At 33.9% G+C, this 21,673-nt stretch overlaps 3 protein-coding genes across 9 annotated transcripts; 2 read left to right on the top strand and 1 right to left on the bottom strand.

The window, feature by feature from the left end:
- The first annotated feature begins 46 nt into the window (after window positions 1-46).
- On the top strand, window positions 47-3,225 carry LOC21392938. The gene is made up of 3 exons (XM_010107889.2): window positions 47-308; window positions 970-2,673; window positions 2,802-3,225. Exons 1-3 carry the CDS (start codon window positions 255-257, stop codon window positions 2,862-2,864), a joined length of 1,821 nt encoding a protein of 606 aa, XP_010106191.2. The 5' UTR covers window positions 47-254; the 3' UTR covers window positions 2,865-3,225.
- Window positions 3,226-7,654: 4,429 nt separating this feature from the next.
- On the bottom strand, window positions 7,655-12,824 carry LOC21392937 (ribosomal protein L11 methyltransferase). 4 transcript variants are annotated; one of them, XR_002903088.1, is made up of 8 exons: window positions 12,531-12,824; window positions 11,387-11,470; window positions 10,596-10,739; window positions 10,385-10,450; window positions 9,918-10,085; window positions 8,824-9,141; window positions 7,951-8,224; window positions 7,655-7,845 (listed from the first exon to the last, which is right to left on the bottom strand). XR_002903088.1 is itself a non-coding variant. In XM_024172095.1 (7 exons), the coding sequence occupies exons 1-7, from the start codon at window positions 12,792-12,794 to the stop codon at window positions 8,108-8,110; spliced, it is 1,161 nt and encodes a 386-aa protein (XP_024027863.1). In that variant the 5' UTR covers window positions 12,795-12,824; the 3' UTR covers window positions 7,655-8,107. The 4 variants fall into 4 exon arrangements, 2 of the variants coding, with proteins under 2 accessions (XP_024027863.1, XP_024027864.1); XR_002903089.1 differs by having other exon boundaries at window positions 8,057-8,224; XM_024172095.1 differs by having other exon boundaries at window positions 7,655-8,224.
- A 3,749-nt stretch (window positions 12,825-16,573) lies between these two features.
- Window positions 16,574-20,056, top strand: LOC21392936 (PRA1 family protein H). Of its 4 annotated transcripts, none has more exons than XM_024172105.1 (5): window positions 16,574-17,079; window positions 18,471-18,607; window positions 19,314-19,440; window positions 19,551-19,629; window positions 19,715-20,056. In XM_024172105.1, exons 1-5 carry the CDS (start codon window positions 16,631-16,633, stop codon window positions 19,760-19,762), a joined length of 840 nt encoding a protein of 279 aa, XP_024027873.1. In that variant the 5' UTR covers window positions 16,574-16,630; the 3' UTR covers window positions 19,763-20,056. The 4 variants fall into 4 exon arrangements, with proteins under 4 accessions (XP_024027873.1, XP_024027875.1, XP_024027872.1 ...); XM_024172107.1 differs by having other exon boundaries at window positions 19,314-19,385; window positions 19,715-19,781; XM_024172104.1 differs by having other exon boundaries at window positions 19,551-20,056.
- The last annotated feature ends 1,617 nt before the right edge of the window (window positions 20,057-21,673 follow it).

Raw genomic sequence — 21,673 nt, 5'->3', positions numbered from 1 at the left:
AATTGTTGATTGTTCACTTTCTTCTCGATCCCGGGCAAGTAGAAAAAGAAACCCATCAAAAATAGTGAGCTTTGTTCTTTGCTTCCGCTTCGATTTCCATTTTGATCCCCAATTGTTCACCCATTACTTGAATTCCCTTCCGTTTTCTTTCTTCTTTGTTTCTTCTGTTTATTATCATTATTTTTTTCTGGGTTTTGGTTTTGTCATCTCTTTGTTTAGTTATTTGCAGGTAAAAAAAGAGAGAAAAAATCCAGATGGGAAAATCTTCTTCTTCTCGGAAGAAAAAACGCTCCAAGGCTTCCTCTCAGGTTTTCTCTTCTGCTGCTACCTATAATTCTTGTAATTTTACCCTTTTTTTAATTTTATTTTATAAATATTGTGCGCAATTTCGTAATTGGATATTTTGATAGGAACAATTTCAGCGTACAAATTTATAATTTTTTATTAATTTTTTAGAATGTAGTTTTTGAAACTTAGGGTTACTTGATTTTGAAAACGTTTTTACACACTTTTGAGACATGCAAATGAAAACGATCTTCCAATCATGTTTGTAAATATTTTGAAAACGAATATAAAAAACGGTGAGAATGATTTTTGTGAAGGAATTAAAAAATGGTTGAAAATTATTTTTCTTTTTTTATTTTCATTTCTAGTACTTATCAACAAACTTATAATATATCAATTAATAATTATAACTAAACATAGTTTCACTTTTTTATAATATTCAAAACAATCTCTTAAAAAACTAACCAAACGCAATTTTAGAATCGGTCACAGAATGATTCTCAAAATAATCTCATTTTTACTTTTATATTGAAAACAAAATCATTTTGAAAACCTTACCAAAGGGGCCCTTAACTTTAGAAGTTAATTGAGCAGTATTGATATTTCTCTTTCAATTTTTTTTTTTTTTAATACATGTTATTTTTGAACTTGATTGCAAACGATCTAATGTACATGGAAATTCAGGCTAGAAAGAGGAAGAGGAGTAAGATTAGGAGTAGAAAACACGAATCGAAGAAGCTTCGCCGTCGTTTTTCAGATGATGATACATCAGGTTCATCTTCTTACTCTTCTAGTTCTGAGGATGAAAACCATAGAGGTAAAAGTTCTCGAATTCGTGCCCGAAAGGATGTTAAAAGTAGTAAGAAGAAGGGTAGGAAACAGTATTATAGCAGCAAAAGTAGCGGGGATTCTCCCCGTGCGAGGAAGAGAAAAGGGTCAAAGAGAAAACGTTATTATGAGAATAAGAACAAAGCCTATTCAAAGAAGAAGTGTAGGAGAGATTATAGCACGAGTTCTACAAGTAGCAGGTCTTGGAGCTGCTCAACTTGTCAAGGTGATGGTAGCAGCAGTCATGAAGTTGAATTTGAGAGGCACCGGAGCAACTGTGGAAAAGAAGAGAGAGATGAAATAATTCTCGACGAGGTTGAAAGTCCATCTAAAAGGGGTAGATATAGGTCAAGGAGTCCTTCGCGCGGTCAATTTAGTGAATGTAGTACTCATCAAAGTGAGGAGAATGTCTTTGTTGTCAACAAGTCAAGACGGTTGAGATCGGTTATTATTGTTGCGGAAAGGGATAATGGAGATATGGAACTAAGTAAAGATGGAGATAAAGAAGAGATTATACATATTCATGGTGATTACCCTCCCTGTAGAAGCAATGATAGCAATGATGTGGGGAACAAGTGGGGAGAAGGTGATCTCTCTTCACATGATGAGGTAGAGAAAATGAGGTTAGAGAATGAAAACGGTGATGACACTGCCGTCTCAGACTTGAGATGCAACGAACATGTGAAGAGTGGCAATGATTCCATCGCTGATGATGGGAGCCGATTTGATGAAAGTAACCATAGCTTTGATGAACGTGCGACTACGAATACTGTGAATGACTTGGAGTCAGTTTTAAGACAGAGGGCTTTGGAAAATCTAAGAAGGTTTCGGGGAGGGCTGCAAACCAGAGGAAAAACTACTGTTAACCAGAACAATAAGAGTGAGGGGGGTGTGAAGGAGTCCTCTATTCCAAATGCGGAACCAGTTCAAACTGGGTCCAATGTGGAGGATGATACTAGAGTTGTTGGTGCTAATTTTTCAAGAGAGGATGGTGCGGAAGTGGCTGTTTCAACTGAAACCCAATCAGGAAAAGGGGTCCGGGTTCCTTTAACAAGGAAAGATACCACCTCTTCTTCCCACATTGACGAAAACATGACAGACAAGAATACTCGTGGCAATGAATCTGTGCCTGCAAAGCAGAATGTTGCTTGTTCAACACGTCAGACAACTCTTTGTGGAAACTCTGAAGAAAAAGTCATTGCCGGTACTTCTGCAGTGCAACCAACATTGACCACACCGGTGTTGACATGTCAATTGTCAAAAACTTGTTCAACTCCAACGCAAGCACCGGAACGTGAGGAACCTCGGGCAAACTTGTTGCTTACCAAGAGTAGTTTAGATGAGACCTCAGCTGTAACTGCCCCACCTGCGACCCAGAATAGTGATAATAATAATAGTACAGACGTCAATAATGCATGTAGCTCCGCTGCTTCCGAGTCTCCTTCGCTTAAATGCACATCCGTAGAGACTAGGGCTGATAAACTGCAAGATGAAGCTCATGAAGGGTCTCAGTTTGAGCAGAAAACTATGTCTGTTATGCGGGGTGGAGAAATAGTTAAGGTTGGGGTTTTGGCATGTTACAATTTTTACTTTGCAACTTGTGCTGCTCTATTAGTGACTTCAGTGATTAGTTTGCAACTTTGTTTTGATCCTATTATCATTTCTCAATGCTTTTTTTTTTTTCCCAGGTGAGCTACAAAGTCTACATTCCAAAAGCTCCTGCTCTAGGAAGGAGGCTGCTCAAGCGGTGATATTCGATCAACGAATCTGTTGAACTAGGTGACACCTGGTGAAAGCTCTTTCGACTGGAGACGACTGGTGAAGTCTTTGCTGTGCTATGTTAAAAGCGATAATAACCACAGTAATTATAAGACTAATATGCATCTGCTGTAAACTTTTGCCTTAACAAAGTGGGTAAGGAACTTTTTGAAACTATTTTAACCAGCTTGTTCACGTGGTATCTGAATTCCGAAGCCTTGTGGATAGAAGTCCTCTCATGGTTTTAGTATATTTTTGTGGATGACCGAAAGCTTGATCATGGATTGTTTGTCTTGATCATTTAGTAGTGAGAATTACCAATTTTATATACAAGTTCCTTTAAGATATTATCCATTCTGTTAGTCCCTTATGTTGCCAATAATTTGTTTATATCAAATTACCACTTTTCGAGCATGTAATGTAGTTTAAGTAGCATATGCTACCTTTTTTTAGGTTTTTGTTAGTAAAAAACAAAAACGTGTCACCATGGCTAAAACAGGGAAAAAAAAATCAACCAAATAGTTAAAACAGCAATTCCTACAAAAAATAAATTTTCTACAGTAAAAATTACATTTTTTTTTTTTTGCTAATTACTTTTGAACTTACGAATAATAAATAGGGATTTTTATGTTTGAAATTTTCTTTCTTTTTCGAATTGTCGGTAAGAAGAATTGTTGTTTTATCCGTTAAATTAAATTTTCAATGGTTTGTTTTGAGTATCAATGTTAAAATTTGTAGAACATTTTATTGGAAAATTAATTTAATGGCTAAAATAGTCGTTTCTACCTGTGGTAAAAAATAGTTCCTACAGCAGAAACTGTAAAAATTGGTCTTGATGTTCCTTCACAAATTACGAACGCAAGTGACACGTTGTTTGAAGTGTATGCAATCTATGAGAATAAGTTCGGCAACTTGCGGACACAAGAAGTTCAAAACCGATCCAAAAAGCAACTTGGGTTTATATCTCCTCTTGATCAATACGGATCCAGCGTCGGACAATTTTTAGTGTTTTAATTAGTGTCTAATTAATAATCATAGTATATCAACTCATGATAAGCACAAAAGAGTTAGTTAAAAAATAATTTAAATTTTGTATACGACGTGACATGATATGATTTGTTAGACATTAATTGTGAGACTAAAATGGAATAGAAGATTTGAGTCCAATACCAACCACAAATACGCAATATGCGAACCTTAATAAGTACCTTGAAAGCAAAATCTTTCCCAGTTAGCACGTGATTTCTTCAGTATTCCTGTATCAACAATTTCTTCGGAATTTGCATTTAACATAGTCGGGAAGATAGTAGAAGAACAAAGGACTTCTTTGACCTAACATGTCTTAAAATTGGGATCATATTTCGCATCGAATGTAACATATGACAAATAATCAAGAATTGACACAATAATTTGAGAGCTTATTACTTGATGACGATGTTCCCGAGTCTTAGAGAAGCATAAGCATATCTTGAATAATTATGCACTGAAGTCTTTCTATCCATACTAAGTGGTAATCAGTTTTTTCGTTGGATTTTAAAAAAAAACTTTCTTTCTTTCCTTTTATTTTTAAATTATTTCTCATTTTTCCTCTTTTCTTTCTTTTTCTTGTCTACCCTTTTTACATCCTTATTTTTTTGCCCTATTATATATTTTTCTTAATTTTCTTTTCTCTATTATAATTCGCATTTTACACGGGAAGAACAAAGGATTTCTTTGACTGAGGAAATGGTTGAAGTGCTTAGATGTTTTAGGGCCCGTTTAGTTAGCTGATTCGAGTTTTTAATTCGAGTTGATATGTGACTTTGACTTAGTTTGGTAGTAATGTAGATTTTGAAAAAATTACTTTTAGTTGTGCTGAAAGAAGAAACAGGTGTTACAAAAATCAGTTGAGTGTTTGTTGGTAAACTATAATTATAGTAATTGTGCTGGTTCCAAAATCAGTGTAATAGCGTTTGGTGAATTATGAGGTTAAATTATTGTGGATAATTAAAAATTGGGACTATAATATACTATACTATAATATAATATATATAATTACAATATAATATATATTTATTAGAATATTTAATATAATACAAAAAAATAATTATGATATAGAATATAATAATATTATTAAAATAGTAACTCAAAATCAAATAATTAAAAATAACGATTATATTATATTATATTATATAATACAATATATATAATTACAATATAATGTATATTTATTATTATATGTAATATAGTACAATAAAACTATTATTAAATAACATATTATATAACAAAGATATGGAATATAATAATATTATTAAAATGGTTAATATAATTATAATATTATAATATTACATAAAAATATTAATATTTCAGTTATAATATAATTAAAAATTACAACTATATTATATTATATTATATAATCATTATTATATTATATTAAACAAATATATTATAATTAATATATTATATAACGTAATACACTATAATATATAATACTATTAGTATTATAAGATTATATTAATATTTAATTATATTAATTATTATATTATTATTAATATAATAATATAATAATTATATTATATGTAATAATATTATTGTAATATTATTAATATAATAAATATAATAATATCAATACAATATAATATATAATATATTATAAAATAATAATTAAAATATCATATTATAATGATATTATAATTATAATATCATATTATTAAAATAATTATAATTTTATTATAATATCATATTATATAATAAAAAAATAATATTAGAGTTATTAATATAATTATGATATTATTTATTATAATATTATATTATATTACGAGTCTGAATTTTAAATTGGGAAGATTGTAAATTTTAAATTTCATTGGGGTATTATGGGTATTATAAAAGTTTTATTAATTGTACTATGTTGATTCCCGCACAATCTAAAAGCTAAAGTTGTCTTTAGGCTGCTTCTGATTTTAGCTGTAGATTCTTGAAAATTTCTTTAAAAAGTATTTTGGAGGAGATTTACCAAACACTAAAATTAGCTTCTGCTACAAGCAGAAGTTGATTTTGAGAGGAAAAAGTAATACCAAACTAAGCTTTTATGTGAGAGCTTTTTACTGTAGCAAAAAAGTTAGATGTAACTGTTTCCGAGAACTTTTTACTGTAACAAAACTCGAATTCTAAACTCTAATCAGTAAAATAAACGAGGCCTTAAAGATTGGGAACATACTTCGCATCAAATGCATCATACAACAGATAATCAAGAATTGATGCAACAATTTGGGAACTTATTCCTTGATGACAATGTTCTCGGGCTTTACACTCCGTTTGGTAAGAGGAAAAGAAAAGAGAATTGAAAGAAAATGGAAGGAAAGGAAATTCTTTCCTTTTCCTTTACGTTGTTTGGTATGATGGGAGGAAAGAAATATGTAATAGACTAAATGACTATTTTACTAATAAATTTTATTTTGGTACTCTCTGTTATATCGAAATTTGAGTTTGGTATCCTCTGTTTTTAAAAATTTCATACTGGTACCTTGACCTTTTAGAAAATCTCTTTTTCGTACCTTAGCCATTTTTGGGACACAAAAACACAAAATTGCCCTTGTTGTAAAAATTCATCAATTGACCAGAATTTTGAAAGGAAAAAAGATTTTAAAAATTGTTATACCTATAGAGCTTAATCATTTTTTAAAAAATTCATCTATTTAAAATCCTTTCTTTTTCTTCAAAATTCTAGTCAACAAATCAATTTTTACAATAAGAGCGATTTTGTCTTTTTGTGTCCTAAAAAATGACTCCGATGTACTAAAAAAAGATTTTTTAAAAGATCGAAGTACTGGCATAAAATTTTCAAAAATAAAAAATACCAAACTCAAATTTTGATATAACAGAATGTATCAAAATGAAATTTTTTCTATTTAATATTAATTAGCTTTAAAATAGGGATAAAAAATTTATTTTAGTCATCAATGGTTGGATTTAAGTTTTCCACTCAATGTAGGAGGGATAAAACTCAGTGGACTTCACAACTTTTATCCGCCCTATTTTCCTTTCTTTACTCCCTTCTTTTCTATCAAACAACTCACTTTATCATTTTACACTCAATAATACCTCCACCAGCTTTCTTCCTCTTTTCTATCATACCAAATATAGCATTAGAGAAGCATAGGCACATCTTGAATCGTTATGCACTGAAATATGTAACAATAGTGCACTCTTGCTTATACTTTCTTTATCCCAATAGGATTTTTTTCGGTTCATTGATTAACTTAATAAAATTTTTAGGCCTTATTCATTTTACCTATTCAAGTTTTCAATTTTAAGTTTCTATAGTTAAAAGCTCTCAGAAAATGTCACATCTATTTTTTTCTGCTACAATTAAGAGCTCTCATAAAACGTTATATCTTAATTCGAATTCAAAACTCGAATCTGCGAAAAGAACGAGACCTTAATTCCCCACTTTTTTATCTTGTCTTTTCCTACATTTTATCAATTTGTAAATTGTTTTTATGATTCAATTTTTTACTCTTTTTTTTATTTTTTTTATTTTTACTAATGACCATAAAAATCAATCATTAAAAAAAAAAAAAAAAAAAAGGTATATGTTAACCATAAGTTAACCACCCATTTACCTCCACTATATGATGAAACTTTCAACCTTAGTTTAAACTTTCAACCTTTTCACTGTATTGTAAGACCTATTATTTTATTGAGTAAAGAAGATGATAACTTGTTATGCCAAATGAAACAACAAAATGAGCATGATCAGCCTCCCAAGGTGAAGAACTTTAGAGGTTGTTGTTCAATATATGTATGGTCAAAAAATAAGGTAAAATACCATTCAGAAGGTATGAATATCATATTAGAAACCAGGCTTAAATAATGTTTCGTTCTTCGTTCTTTACAAAATTTGCAGACTTCTTTTATTACGATTGGACTGTATCTTGCTGTTTTTTGAGCATTCTGCGCAAAATCCTCAAGCTTTCCGACGTGCTGGAGCCACTCCTGCGGGATAAGAGTAAACATACATGAAAGGTTAACGATGCAGCTTCCTAGGAGGGCGGAAAAGAACCAAAGTGAAAGCGAGAGAGAAAACAGAAGACGGTTCACTATGTAATGGTTGAATGAAAGGCGCAATTATGGGAAATGGTCATGTCCCAAGTAGGCTAATTGGAATTCACTGGCACAAGGCACAACTAGTTGAAAATAACTTAACAATAACAGAGCATGTGCTTGGAAATTGGTTTAACAAAGAAGGTTTCATTTCTCAGTTTGCAGCAGAAACATTTCTTTTCTTTGTGCCACATACACAGGCCCAATCATCCATCTCTGATACTGATATGCCTTCCAAGAACTGTGAATATCGCTCCATAATATATGGAACCTGCATGAAACACATGATCCAAAAAATAAATATAGATAAATATATAAATAACGATCAGGTCGAAGAATTCGTTACCATCATATCGATCTTGATTCCCAAATCTGGCCAAAGTAAATCCTCCAAGAAGTGTAGTACTTTAACTAAATTATTTTGAACCATGTGAAAATTTGATTTTTCTAGCTATAGCATATTTTTGGAGTATGTATATCAAATCACAATAGGATGCAATGGGAAAGGGAAGGTTTTGGACAGGAAAGATGAGAAATAAGAGAGGAGGTTATTGATTCCTTTTTAGCATTATTAGGAAGTGAAATTGGAAACAATCCATCTAATACCTTTTCTAGTGCATACTAACGTTCACAATAGGGCTTAAGTAGTATTCTTATACATAAATATATTGATTAAGATTTAGTTTGGCTAAAAAGTAATTTTGTAGTTTATCCCGGTTCCAAGAAACAAAAGGATAACTTAAAATTTTTTTTTTTTTTCATTCCCTAAATCATGTGGGCCCCACGGGAATAGATGGGAAAGGGAACACTCCTTTTTTTCCTATTAATGATAAGTAGAAATTCCCCTTATTTCTTATCATCGGAATTTACCTGCTCAGACAGAATACCAGAGACACCAACGACAGCTCCAGGCTTGGCATAAGAGACAATGTTCCCTGCCAAATCCAATAGAGGATTCAATAGTATATTTGCAACTACGACGTCAAATTTCTCTGTCTCTGGCACCACTTCAATCAAGTTCTCTGTTTCTGGAATTCCACATAAATTCCTCAATCCGGGGCTGGTTGTTTCGGGAATAAGCTGTAGGTGCATTTTCTCGGGTCCTATGTCGTTCAGAGCAGCATTCTCGCGAGCACATGCAATAGCTTGGGGATCTATATCAGTTCCAACTGATAAGGCAGCACCAAACTGCATTTCCCAGTCAAGATGAGAAGTTAGGATCTATGAATTATCTGGCACAATCGTTGTTGCATTATTTTGAATGAACTAGGGAAAAAGGAAAGAAAAAGCAGCCAGTTGCTAGGAACATTCTTGAAAGCATCGAAAAGGAGGAGGTGCAGAAGCTACAAATTCTTGGAAGGTTCACATTTATGTTGGAAAGTTCTACTAGAAGAAACTTGTATTTATAGGGGGCAGCACATAGAAAAAAGTATTACAACTTTTCGTTTGGTCAAGAAAAAATAATAGATAATAAAGTTTACCATGAGCTTACCATATACTCTGCTTCTAAACTGCTTTTCACTACAAAAAATTGCATAGTAGTAATATCTTTAATTGCTATAGAAACCAACTATTAATAATCATCTTTGACGTCTCTCCATGTTTAACAATGTCCCAATATTTCTTATTTTGGCCAAAAAAAAAACACAAAAACAAAAACAAAACAAAAGGAAGAAAGATAAGAAAATACCTTTCTACTCTAACCATTGGGAAAGAAAGTTCCTAAAAGGGGAAAAAAATCCACCTAAAAGAAATTAGATGCTTTCAAGATTTTATGCCTTTGTTTCAGGTTTCTACAGAAATAAGATGATGTGAAAAAATGAGTCTTAATCAAAGTTTAGCTCATAAATTCATAATCTGAAAGGAAATTACTGATACTCTACGTTTGCAATAATGTGAATTTTTTATAAATGAGTTTTCACTTGGGTTTTAGATACAAGATTGATTCACTAATAAACGTATACCTTTAATGCTGCAATTGCAAGAATTCCAGAACCCGTGCCATAGTCCAAGAAGTGTTCTCCTCCCTTGATCAAACCGTGCAGCAGCAAGAGACACAACTTAGTGGTGGCGTGCTCCCCAGTTCCAAATGCTAGTCCCGGATTCAGTATTATGTTTGTCGCTTGAAGATCCTGTTTGAACAACAAAAAAAAAAAAGAAATGTTATATAGATTCTATACGTCAAGGTTAGCTCTAAAGATTAATTTTATCTTTGTGATCCAAATCTAGAATTGCAGTCCACTAGTATGAATGAAAAAGGAACCCCAGTTCCAGCAGAAAGTTAAAAATAAAAATTAAAAAATCAACTATATGATGAAATGTTCAAAAATATAAAAGCCAATCAGATTTGACGAACAAGCCGATCGCATATGTATGGCAAGAGACCTTTCAAGAAAAAAACTTTAGAAAACATATTTTGAGATGATCATACCAGGGGAGTTTTCCACTCGGGCACAATCCAAAGTCCTTCTGCAACTTTGACTGGATTAAATGATTCCTGTAAATATGGTAAAGCAAAAGCATCTAGAGTTAGTACGTAATCAGCAACACGGTTACTTTAATTAGAAGTATGTGATAAAATTAAGAAAATGAAAACTTTTAAATAAGATCAACAGGGGGAAAAAAAGAATAAAAAAAGGAGCAACCTGGGTTTTCTTTATCCAATCATATTGCTCACCCACCCTAACTTCATATCTAGGTAGTTCCTTCAAGCCTATGGAATCAGCAGCATGTGAAATGCACGAGTTTATGTCGTGACCTTCAGGAAATATGGAATTGATACAAATCTGCAACAAAGTGACTCATAAGCATACCTTTACAGAAAATAACTTGATATACCTTTTCTGTTCTCTCTTGTCACCAAGGAATTGAGAGAAAAAAGGGGAATAAATAATGTTATAATAGACAATATGACTGTCCTTAAAAAGAACTTTTCAAAAAAGGCAGATTCTTGCTAGAGACTGACACTTTCAGGTTTTGGGCTTATGAATACCATTTAGCATATTATTTGTCGAATATGAACAGACAACATGGAAACAATGCAAGTATGCAGCAAAACATAAATGATGGAAGATGTTTCACATTGTTTCTAGGACATAAACACGTGTTTCTCGAACCGCAATCTCCTTATGTCGGCTCAACAACTCACAGCAGTCGGCAAACATGGATCTTTGCGTTGTCAAATTGGCATAAGTTCATTAACAATAATGGATTTATAGTCCTATCCCAAAGTAATATCCAGAACAGTACTTTTGCTATGATCTTATCTTCATGTCCCGTAGCTCATTGATTATTCCTAATTGCCTTGAAAATTTAAAAGAGCGGGAAAAAAATGACACAAAAACAAGAACAAGAGGAATGAAATATAAAACGTGTCACATCAAATACAAACAATAGTGTGACTGTGTAAGAGACAATGGATTGGTGGGTTTACCTCATCAGAACTTTCATCTGTATCTTTTTCATCAATACTTGTAGAATTTGCGCCAAAGCATAAAAGAGCTTCTGAAAGCATATCCTGGGCAACAAAAAGAAGCATACAGGGCTTTTTAAAGCCTTAATGACATAGTGAATCAGTCACATAAAATATACTGCATTTGGAGTAAGGATTCGTGCCATGGTTCGGATCATGGTTCGTGGCTCGCTACAATGTTTTCTTTCACAAAAAACACACGTAAACTGAGAATTATTCTAAAATGAGTTTTCTGAATCATAATAAACCCTTATGCTTCATATAGTAATCCAAGCCGCTAATATTTAGTTGCATTATATTTATCTACGCATTTATGGGTTCACATGAGGTGGGTTCAATGCTAGACGCATAAGAGATGCCTGACACCACCACTCACACAAACTGAGTTCTACATGCATGTGAGATCCATTTGTGTGACACATTTCATGTAAATTGTGGCGTCGGGCACCATTGATGCACAATAGCACTCCTAATAAAGTAGTCAGTGATATCGAAAAACGCTTGGGGTAATACCGGTACTAAGCACCACCACTAATCACTAATAGAAGGTGGATGTCACTGCTGCCCTTATTGGTTATTGGTGTCAAATTATGATATCATACAAGAAATGATATCTTCATAACCAACTGTAGTAGTTCTCCAAGTGCAATATTTTTAGAAATGGCGTCAAACACCAATGAAGAGAAATTGCTTGTTTGAGCCCTCCATGTGTTTAGGAAAAGGTAAAAGTAATTTATCAAAAAAAAAAAAAAACCAAAGTTTACCAATCGTAACCCAATTACTCTATTAGTTTAACAAACACCATGTCAATTGTCAACAAACCAGTCATCATCTCTCTCTCTCTCTCTCTCTCTCTCTCTATATATATATATATATATATATATATATATCAAATTTCAGTCTAAATTCATGCTGAAAATAGCTCTAAAGTACAAAATGTCAGAAGTAAAATTTGCTCATTAACCCAAAATGGGCAATTTTTTTTTTTTTTTTTTATATTTCCACTGTTTTTTCTCGGCAATCAAACGAGAAAAAGAGCAAAAGAAGAAAACCCCACATGAAGTCTAAACAGAAAAAAAAACAAAATCGAGAGAAAGAAGCTAACCACGACATCTTTGTGACAGCGAATGTCGACTGAGAGATAAGGAGAAACATAGGAATTGGTTTGGGAAGTTTCCGAAGAGGCTAAGGAAGATAGAGAAGCAGAGATATTTGGAGAAAACCAAGCGGAAGTGGGTTTGGTTAACTCTGTCGGTTGTTTGGGAGCTTTTGTAAAGAAAAAGACGAAGCGAGGGAACGATGAGAGTTTGTGGAAGTTGCAAGAGGTTAGAGTGCACGACAGATGTTTGACGAAATTACTGCTCCACATTCTCTGCTTCTTTCTTAGAAATTCTTCCGAGTGTGGTTGGCGGAAAAAAAACAATACCAACTAGCTCCAATAACGAAATTAATACGTATTGTAAATTTTTAGTCGATAAAATAAAATAAATTGAGACGGTATTTTATAAATATATAATTATTTTAAATATATTAATTATTTTTTCATTTTTTGATCGTTTAAAAAGAATAAAAGAAATATCTTAAGGTCAATACAAAGTCTATACAAATTTGACGAACTTATAAAATCTATACAAGATTATAATGACACTATACAAAGTAAATAAATATTTACAAATTACAATAATAAAATTTAATTTGAAGCAGAAGGATCGTCTTGAAAATTAAAAGTTAATCTATTAAATTCATCGATCCATTCTTGGCTTACAGGTGAGATTATATCGTGTAAGCGTTGGCCGGAACGATCCCAATCCTTGATGCACACCAAAGCTTCAACAATATCATGTTGTAATGCGTTTCTCCGTTCTTCAAGTATTCGGCCGGTTGTACTGAATGCTTGTTCGGCTGCCACAATAGAGACCGGGATTGAAAAAATATCCATTGCTAGTCGTGTTAGGATCGGCCAAGTTAATGCTCGTGCCCTCCACCACTGAACCAAATTAAACATTTCACTATTGTCTACAACTAAGCCCTCACTTAGGTACGCCATTAACTCGTTGAAGCCGTCGTTGTTGCCACCACCTCTTGATGAAGACCCACTCCCAGATTCTTCTTGACCTTGAGTCGTCGTCGTCGTCTTCTTCTTCTTCTTAGACAACCCGAAAACATTCAAGAATGAATGGGGATTGTTGTCTCGTTGTTGCGGCTGTTCTACACGAGGTGTGTTTCTAAACATACTTTCATAAGAGCTACAGAGAGAAAATATTTTTTCCTTTATAATAGAAAATTGGTCAGTAGTGTCGATAGCTAAAAAGTCACCTAAGGTATCTAATCCACTTTCTAAACCATCTAATTTTAATCTAGGGTCAAAAATAACACCGAAACCATACAACATTGGTAATTTAGAACAATATTTTTTAAACTTCTTTTCCATAGAGGCAATTGGAACTCTTAAAATCTCGTATGTCCTAAATTCACTAAATAAAATAGACATTCTTAAAAGTTCTCCTAACGCTAATGGTGGTGTTGGATAATAAGTTCCACTAAGCTTTAAAGTAACTTTGTGAAATCTACCTAAAAAGTTAAACAAGAGTTCGGCAATTTGCCAATCAGTTTCATCTATAAATCCTGGTCCTAATTTTGCACTAACATAATTTGTTATAGCATCTTTATAGGGGATGCATTGTTCAAGCATTATATAAGTGGAGTTCCATCTTATGGGCATATCTAAGGCTAATGCTCTAGGATTTTGATTACATGCTTGTAAAAATCTAAACCAATCTTGTATTCTTTTATTACTACCTTAAATCCAAGCAATGTTATCTCTAATTCTTTTAATATGACATGACATTGATTTTAAACCGGATTTTACTATTAAATTAATTATATGACATGCACAACGTTGGTGAAATATATCATTATTACCGAATAAACTTAAATCATTTTTAAAAAGTTATATTGCTTTAGTATTTACAATTGCATTATCTAATGTTATGGCCATTATTCTATCTCTTAAACTATATTCATCAATGACAGATAAAATTGTGTTATATATTAAATTGGCAGTATGTGATCCTATAACACATTTAAAACCTAATATTCTCTTATCCAAATCAAAACCTTTATAATAATGTCCGGTTACAGCTAAATAATCTTTGTTGGCAACGGCGGATATTTACGCAACGCAACCACTAGTAGAGTGTAAAAGGTTTATTAATGCTTCATTTTCTTGTTTATATAATTTTAATGCATCTTTCCTAAGAGTAGTTCATGAAAAAAATTGTGCATTAGGATTATGTACAATTTTAATATAACGCTGCCAATTCTTTTGTTCAGTAAAACTAAGTGGTTGATCTAATGTGGCTACTAAGCGTGCCATTTCTATACAATCGACTTGCGGGTCGTATTTCCAAGTGGTTAGACCGTTGGTTTGGCAGTCAAATGATAATTGTGTTTGGCGGAGATCGTGTCCGCCTCCTTACTTTTGAAGACACTTTTTAGAGTGTCTTCTCAAGTGTGTAGTGACATGAATAGTGTTACCTTGTAATTTATCACCACAATATTTGCATTGAGCTATGTATTTAATGTTACCGTTATTGTCGACCTCCTCGAATGTGTTGAAGTGCTCCAAAACTGCTGAGGTGCGCTTGCATTTCTTCTTAGACCTTCCAACACTTGCACACTAGCACTACCGCTTGCCTCTCCTCCACGCCCACCAGTGTCACCACCATTACGTCCACGACCTCTAGTACGTCCACCAGAGCTCGAATTTACAGTTTCCTTAACAACTCTTTATGTAGTTTGTGATTCTTACATTTGAAAAACATTAGGAAATTGTCCTTCTTCGATGTTGAATTAGGCACCAATGGGAATATCACCACCATAACCAGAAGAAGCCATTATGAAAAATAAGAGAGATTGAGAGCGCTTTGAGAGAGATTAAGAGAGATCGAGAAAGATTTAAGCGAGATTAAGAGAGATTAATAGAGATTTGAGAGAAATTAAGAGAGAATGATAGTTTTTGGGTGAGAAAAATGGTTGGGGGAGGGGGGATATTTATAGGAAATTTTTTGTTTTCCCCCAAAAATTCGGTTCCAACGGCTATGTGAAATTCAGGCATTTGGGTCGGGACGGGCAAATTCAGGCAACGGTCTTAAAAGTAGCCGTTGGGGTTTGAAATTCGGGCGACGGTAGGGTAGGGCAAAAAGAGCCGTTGGGTTCAAAATTCGTGCAGAATTTTGAGCTAACGGTCAAAAAAATTTGGCCATATTCGGGCAACGGGCAAAATTCGAGCTAACGGTCAAAAAAATTCGGGCATATTCGGACAAAATTCAGGTTACGCGGGAAAATTAAAAAAAAATCCGGCGGGCGGCGAGGTCGACTCCTCTACCGGCAACGGGCAGCCGGAATTGATTTTTTTCGGGCTGCCCGAGCTCATGCCCGGCCAAAATGGTCGGATGGGCGGCGAATGACGCCTACTCGCCGTGCCTGAAAATTTTTGGGCATCGGGCATGCTCGCCGCCCGAACTTTCAGCACTATTTGGAACTAGGGTGCGTCGAACAAATCTAACCCATTTTTATTCTTCAAGTCATAGACTTGATTTTACTATTCGGATTGCCGGCTTAAATTTACGTCTTTAATTGAGCGTTTGGTTCATAAATTTAAAATTATGATGCAGAATTATTCTTATTTTATATATATTTTTTATGAGAAAAAAATACTATAAAAAATTATAAATCGCGATTTAAAATCTAAAACGAATATTAAAAATAAACATCCCTTTAAGTGTCAGGGATCAAAATGATTAAACTTAAAAATTTTGACGACTACTTTACTAAAATTAAAAATTTAGAAATGAAAATTAAACAACACAGTCAACACTAGCAATTTAGGAATTTAAGATTTGTTCATTTCATAATTCAAATCACAACTTAAGTGTTATTATTATAGTGTTTTTATTCATAAAAATTTAATCAATATTTTTGCTACAATAATTTTTTCTCACATATATAATTGAAGTTATAATTCATGTTATGACTTAGTTGCGAATACACTAACTTATAATTTGAGTTATGAAATGAAGATGTCATTAATTTTATACATATTTTTAAAATTTATTATTCTCTTGTGAACCTTTTTGTGTCACCACACATAACGCGAGACGTACAAAACAGTCTCACCGTTGTGGAAGTAGTAGATTATTTGCGATGGCGTTCTCGTCGAACCCGCTGTCCCTCAGCGTTCCCGAGGCAGCCTTCGAATCATGGCTCCGCGACAGCGGCTATATCGAACTCCTCGACCAACGCACCTCCGACCTCCACCGCCTATCTTCTTCTTCTTCTGCCGCCGCCGCCACAACCTCCGCTTCCACCTCCGCCGCCGCTGCCGCTACGACTACTGTCACCGGCGCCTTCGTCTCGCTCTTCTCTCACCTCGTCACGTTCCTCTCTCTCCTCAGCTTTAATCCCTTCGCGAAGCTCTCCTCCGATGACTTCTCCGCCCAGACGCCGCCGTGGACCGCCGCCTTCTTCGCCTCCTCCGACGCGTACTCCTTCCCTTCCTCCGCCTCCCAGGCTCGCCTCCGCGTCCAGGAGAACGTCAAGCGCTACGCCCGCAACTACGCTTCTCTCTTCATCCTCTTCTTCGCTTGCACGCTGTAATACACTCTCTCTCTCTCTCTCTCTGCATTTTTTTTAGAAAATTAGGATTTTCTAAGGGAAAAAAAATTGAATTTGATGTCTATTTAGGCGAATCTGTTGTTTTGATTGCTGAATTGATAGATACAAACTGACGAAATAGGAAATTAGAACAGGTAGTTTTATTTGTGTGTTGAATTTTTGTTGTATTGTGAGAATTGGGAAGATGATGGATAAGATATATTGACGCTTTGTTTGCCAGGAGGGAGAGGTATATAACTGAGGCTGATTATGGGGTTTTATACAAGAGGAAGGAAGAAATAACAAAGAAAAGAAGAAATGAAAAAGATCAATTTGTATAATTATTACTTCATTCTTAGTTGGTTAGTTTTCTTCAATAATGAGAGGGTAGTAAAATATTTTGGCATCATAGTCCAATTAAGTGAAAAAGTTATACCCAGTTATTCCTCAGATTGGGTGGGATAAAAGTCAGTTCTTCCGAGTATTTTTGAATCCCTCGCTCAATACACAGGTCCTAAAGTCACTCTCTTTTGTTGGGAATTTGTTAGAGGTGGTATTATATTGAGTGAAATTGGCAATGTTCTTAACAAGAGCTAGTTGTGATTTGTTTTTTCAGTTGAGGATTAGTTTTGGCGTTACCGAGTGTGGGAGCTCATGATGTTGCCGAGGAGAATTCGAGATCTTCTAGATTATGAAATTGTGGCAGGATTAAACTTTTGGTTTGCTTTGAGAATTCTTTGGTTTCAAAGGAGGTTAAACAATTTTTTGGGTAGTTGAAATCTGGTCCAACAGAAATCTCGTGCGTATTTTGAGAATTGAGTTTAGTCTTGTTCCGCAGAAAGGGACTAATGATAAAGGGAAATTGGAAGTCGGTGTCTCTTTGAGATGATTCTCTTGTTTTAACCGTGGAAATATTTTAGCTTTAAAGCTTTATTTTTGTTTTATATTGCCATATTTATCAGGATCGAATGGAACATAAGGGTCAATTGAACTTGTGGCATGCTCACGTCAATCTGACGTTTCAGTTATATTGGTTCTGAAGTCAAATAATGTGTTCATGAGTTTGAATATGAATAGCGATTGCACTGATCGTGGTAATGTTGTAGAGATTGAAAGACGATAGAGTGGTTTGGCTGCTTATGAAATTCTTTCCATGTCAAATTTATGAGAGGAGGGGAGAATAATGGTGGCTTAATGCAGAAGTTAGATTCTTTTTGAAGTCACCATGCTAATATAATTGTCGTCATCGTCTCAACATTTTCTTGGCTAATACTATTAACGCACCTCTATTCTTTTCTCCACCTTTGGTGCTCTTTGAAATGTATCAACAGTTCTGGTCCATACTTTTAGAACCTGTCTAACGGAATTTTGTTTATTCTGATCCTTGCAGGTATCAAATGCCAGTTGCTCTCTTTGGCTTGATATCTTGCCTGGCACTATGGGATGTTTTTAAGTTTTGTAGTGAGAAATGGGGATTGGATTGTTATCCAGTTGCTCGAGAATGTGTGGTTCGTCTATCCCAATGCGGTGAGTTGTTGTTTTTTTTTATAGCTAATTTGTGTTTAATCTATACTTTGCTGTATATCGCGGCAATTCCATCTAGCTATTATTCTAGGAAAGATTTTCCCTTGTGCATTTGGAGCTCACTCAAAGATAGAGTGGATGAGGTACTCGATTATATTGGGTATTCAATACAACTTCACCTCAAATAATCTCACGTGTTTCCGAACACCAATTACATTAATACAGTTTGTTCTTACCTTTGATTTTGCTTGATGTGAGCGAGTACAAAGTCCTGCGTACTATTCTTCCATCCTCATCAGACGAAGGTGTCTCTTTTTACGTCACGTGGCTTATTAGCAATGACTAAGATTTTTATTTTTTATATTTTTATATTTTATCTTTTATCTTTTACTTTGATTTTATTTTGTTAAATCTTCGATTTGGGGTTGTTCTTTTGGAGCGTGACTTTAGTGTAATTTTTGAGTTGAATTTGAGTTATAACTTGAGTTGAAGTTGTAACTTGAATAAAGTTGAGTAAAGTTGAATAAAATTGGAACTTAAAAGAACGTAAACTTAAATAAAATTGTAACTTGAGTTTAAACTACTTCTGAGTTTTGTTACAAAAGAACAACCCTTCTTCAGCGCTTTCTCAGGGTTTCAAGAATCAGAAGATTTTGTAAATATCATTTGGTAATGCTTCTATAACATCAATTGAATCTCATGTTTGCAGTAGGTGCTGTTGTTATGATGTATTCAAACGTTCAAATGGCTCTCTTCTGTGCACTGGGCATCAGCTATGCAGGTAACCGTCAAATACATATATGCCTTCTCACTTATTGGCACTCCTTTAACTCCACGTGAGCCTCTTTTTTTTTTTTTTTTTTTTGCTCCTCTTCTTCTTCTACTCTACTAAAAGAAAATCGCATGAGCTGTTAATATTGTTACTTTTTTTTTTTTTTGTTAACAGCCATGATTCTGCACGCTGCATTTCGGAAACTGGCTCCTGCAAAGCAACGGCGTGGAGGGAAATGAAAGTAGTGGTTCAAGTAATTAAAACAGAATTTATGCTTGGCTATACAGTCCAAGGCATGTTTACTAGGGACATGATTGATAGCTTCGCCTCTGGTGCAGGAACGCCGGGAGAGGAAGATGGTTCAAAATTTTGCAGATAGCATCTGACCTTGAATTTCTTGCTTTTCCTTGGTACCCCATCGAATCAGAGGCTTATTGCTCGCACGAGCATTTTTTTAAAGGGATAAGGAGGGACAAGCATAATTAGTAAAGTGATTAGTAAATTATAGTATATTTTTTAAAAATAGTAAATTGTAGCATAATTTAACATTTTAAGTTTTAAATATTATTAAAAATTTAAAAATACTCTTAAAATCTCTTTTTCCACCTCACTCCTCCCCTTTAAAGACTGGCGACCTGTGACCGTTTTCTTGCGATTGTTTTTTAGAGACTGTTTTTGGGCAACCGTTTAACACTATTTACTGATAAATACCGTATTTAGCATTTAACATCGTATTTATTAGTAAATATCATACCGGTTATGGCGACCGTTTAATGATGTATTTATAGATAAATATTATATTTATTAATGAATATCGTTTTTACTAGTAAATATCATATTTACTCAAAAATTGGGTCACTGATTTCGGTGACCGTTTAACACTATATTTACTAGTAAATATCATATTTATCAATAAATACTGTAATTACTAGTAAATATTATATTTATCTGAAAATTTAAGCACTGATTTCAGTGACAATTTAACATTGTTTTTATTAGTAAATACCGTATTTATCAGTAAGTATCATAATTATTAGTAAATATTATATTTATCTGAAAAATTTAAGCACTGACTCCATTATTCGTCTAACACTGTATTTACTGATAAATATTGTATTTACTAATAAATATCATATTTACTCAAAATTTCAGTCGTCGACTCTAGCGACCGTTTAACACTGTATTTACCAATAACTACTGTATTTATTTGTATATATCATATTTATCTGAAAATTCAAACACTGATTATGACTATCGTTTAATAATGTATTTACTGACAAATACTATATTTACTATATTTGTTTAAAATTTCAGCAACAGTCTCTGGCTACTGGTAAATACCGTATTTATTGATAAATACCGTATTTATCTGAAAATCTGGCGATCAGCTCCGGCATTGGTAAATACCATATTTATTGTTAAATACTGTATTTATTGTAAATATCATATTTATCTGAAAATTCAGAGATCGACTTCGGCGACTGATAAATACAGCATTTATTAGTATATATCGTATTTACTAGTAAATACTATATTTATCTGAAAATTCAGTGACCGACTCCGGCAACCGATAAATACACTACAGTATTTACTATTTTTTGGGTGTTAATTTAACATAAAATATATAAACTAAAAAATGACAAATAAATCATTTCTTTACAAAAACTTCTTCCAAGATTATTTTAATTACAAAATCAACCCCAAAATAAAACCCAAATTAAAAACATAACCCTAAAATCAGCCCCTAATCTTTTCTTCCCACCAGCCCAACCTGCCGTCCACGCTGCCGGCCACACCTCGTAGCCTAGACCATGCCGGCCACGCCTCACCACCTAAACCCTGCCGGCCACGCCTCGCCGTCCAAACCCCATCGGCCAAACAAGATGTAAACCCAAAACCTGCAAAACCCAACAAAACCAAAAAACACTAAACAAAACCAAAGAGAATAGCACAGTTGCAGAGAAAAGCGAACGATTTCTATGTGTAGAACGGCGTCAACACCATCTTCGATAAAGCCGATCCTTGTAACAATTGAGATCTCGGCTGGCCGGATTTAGTTCACGACATCAGCGTGATCCCCAAATCTTGTTAGTACTAGTGACTAGCTTGATGAGGACGAAGAAAGGACGGAAAATGGCAAATCCCGATCTCAAACGGTAGCCGATCTTGGCAAAGATCCCTCACGGTGCGAGGAGAGAGAAAGGCAAGAGAAAGGGTTTATAAAAAATCTTAAGAGAGAGAAACAATAGAGAGATGTAGAGAGACACTGTTAAAAATGAATCTGAGAGAGACCGTTA

The sequence above is a fragment of the Morus notabilis genome, unplaced genomic scaffold (genome assembly GCF_000414095.1).
Source record: "Morus notabilis unplaced genomic scaffold, ASM41409v2 Scaffold175, whole genome shotgun sequence".
NCBI lineage: Eukaryota > Viridiplantae > Streptophyta > Magnoliopsida > Rosales > Moraceae > Morus > Morus notabilis.
The sequence above is the reverse complement of the archived record's forward strand: the minus strand, read 5'-3'. Positions and strand labels throughout refer to the sequence as shown.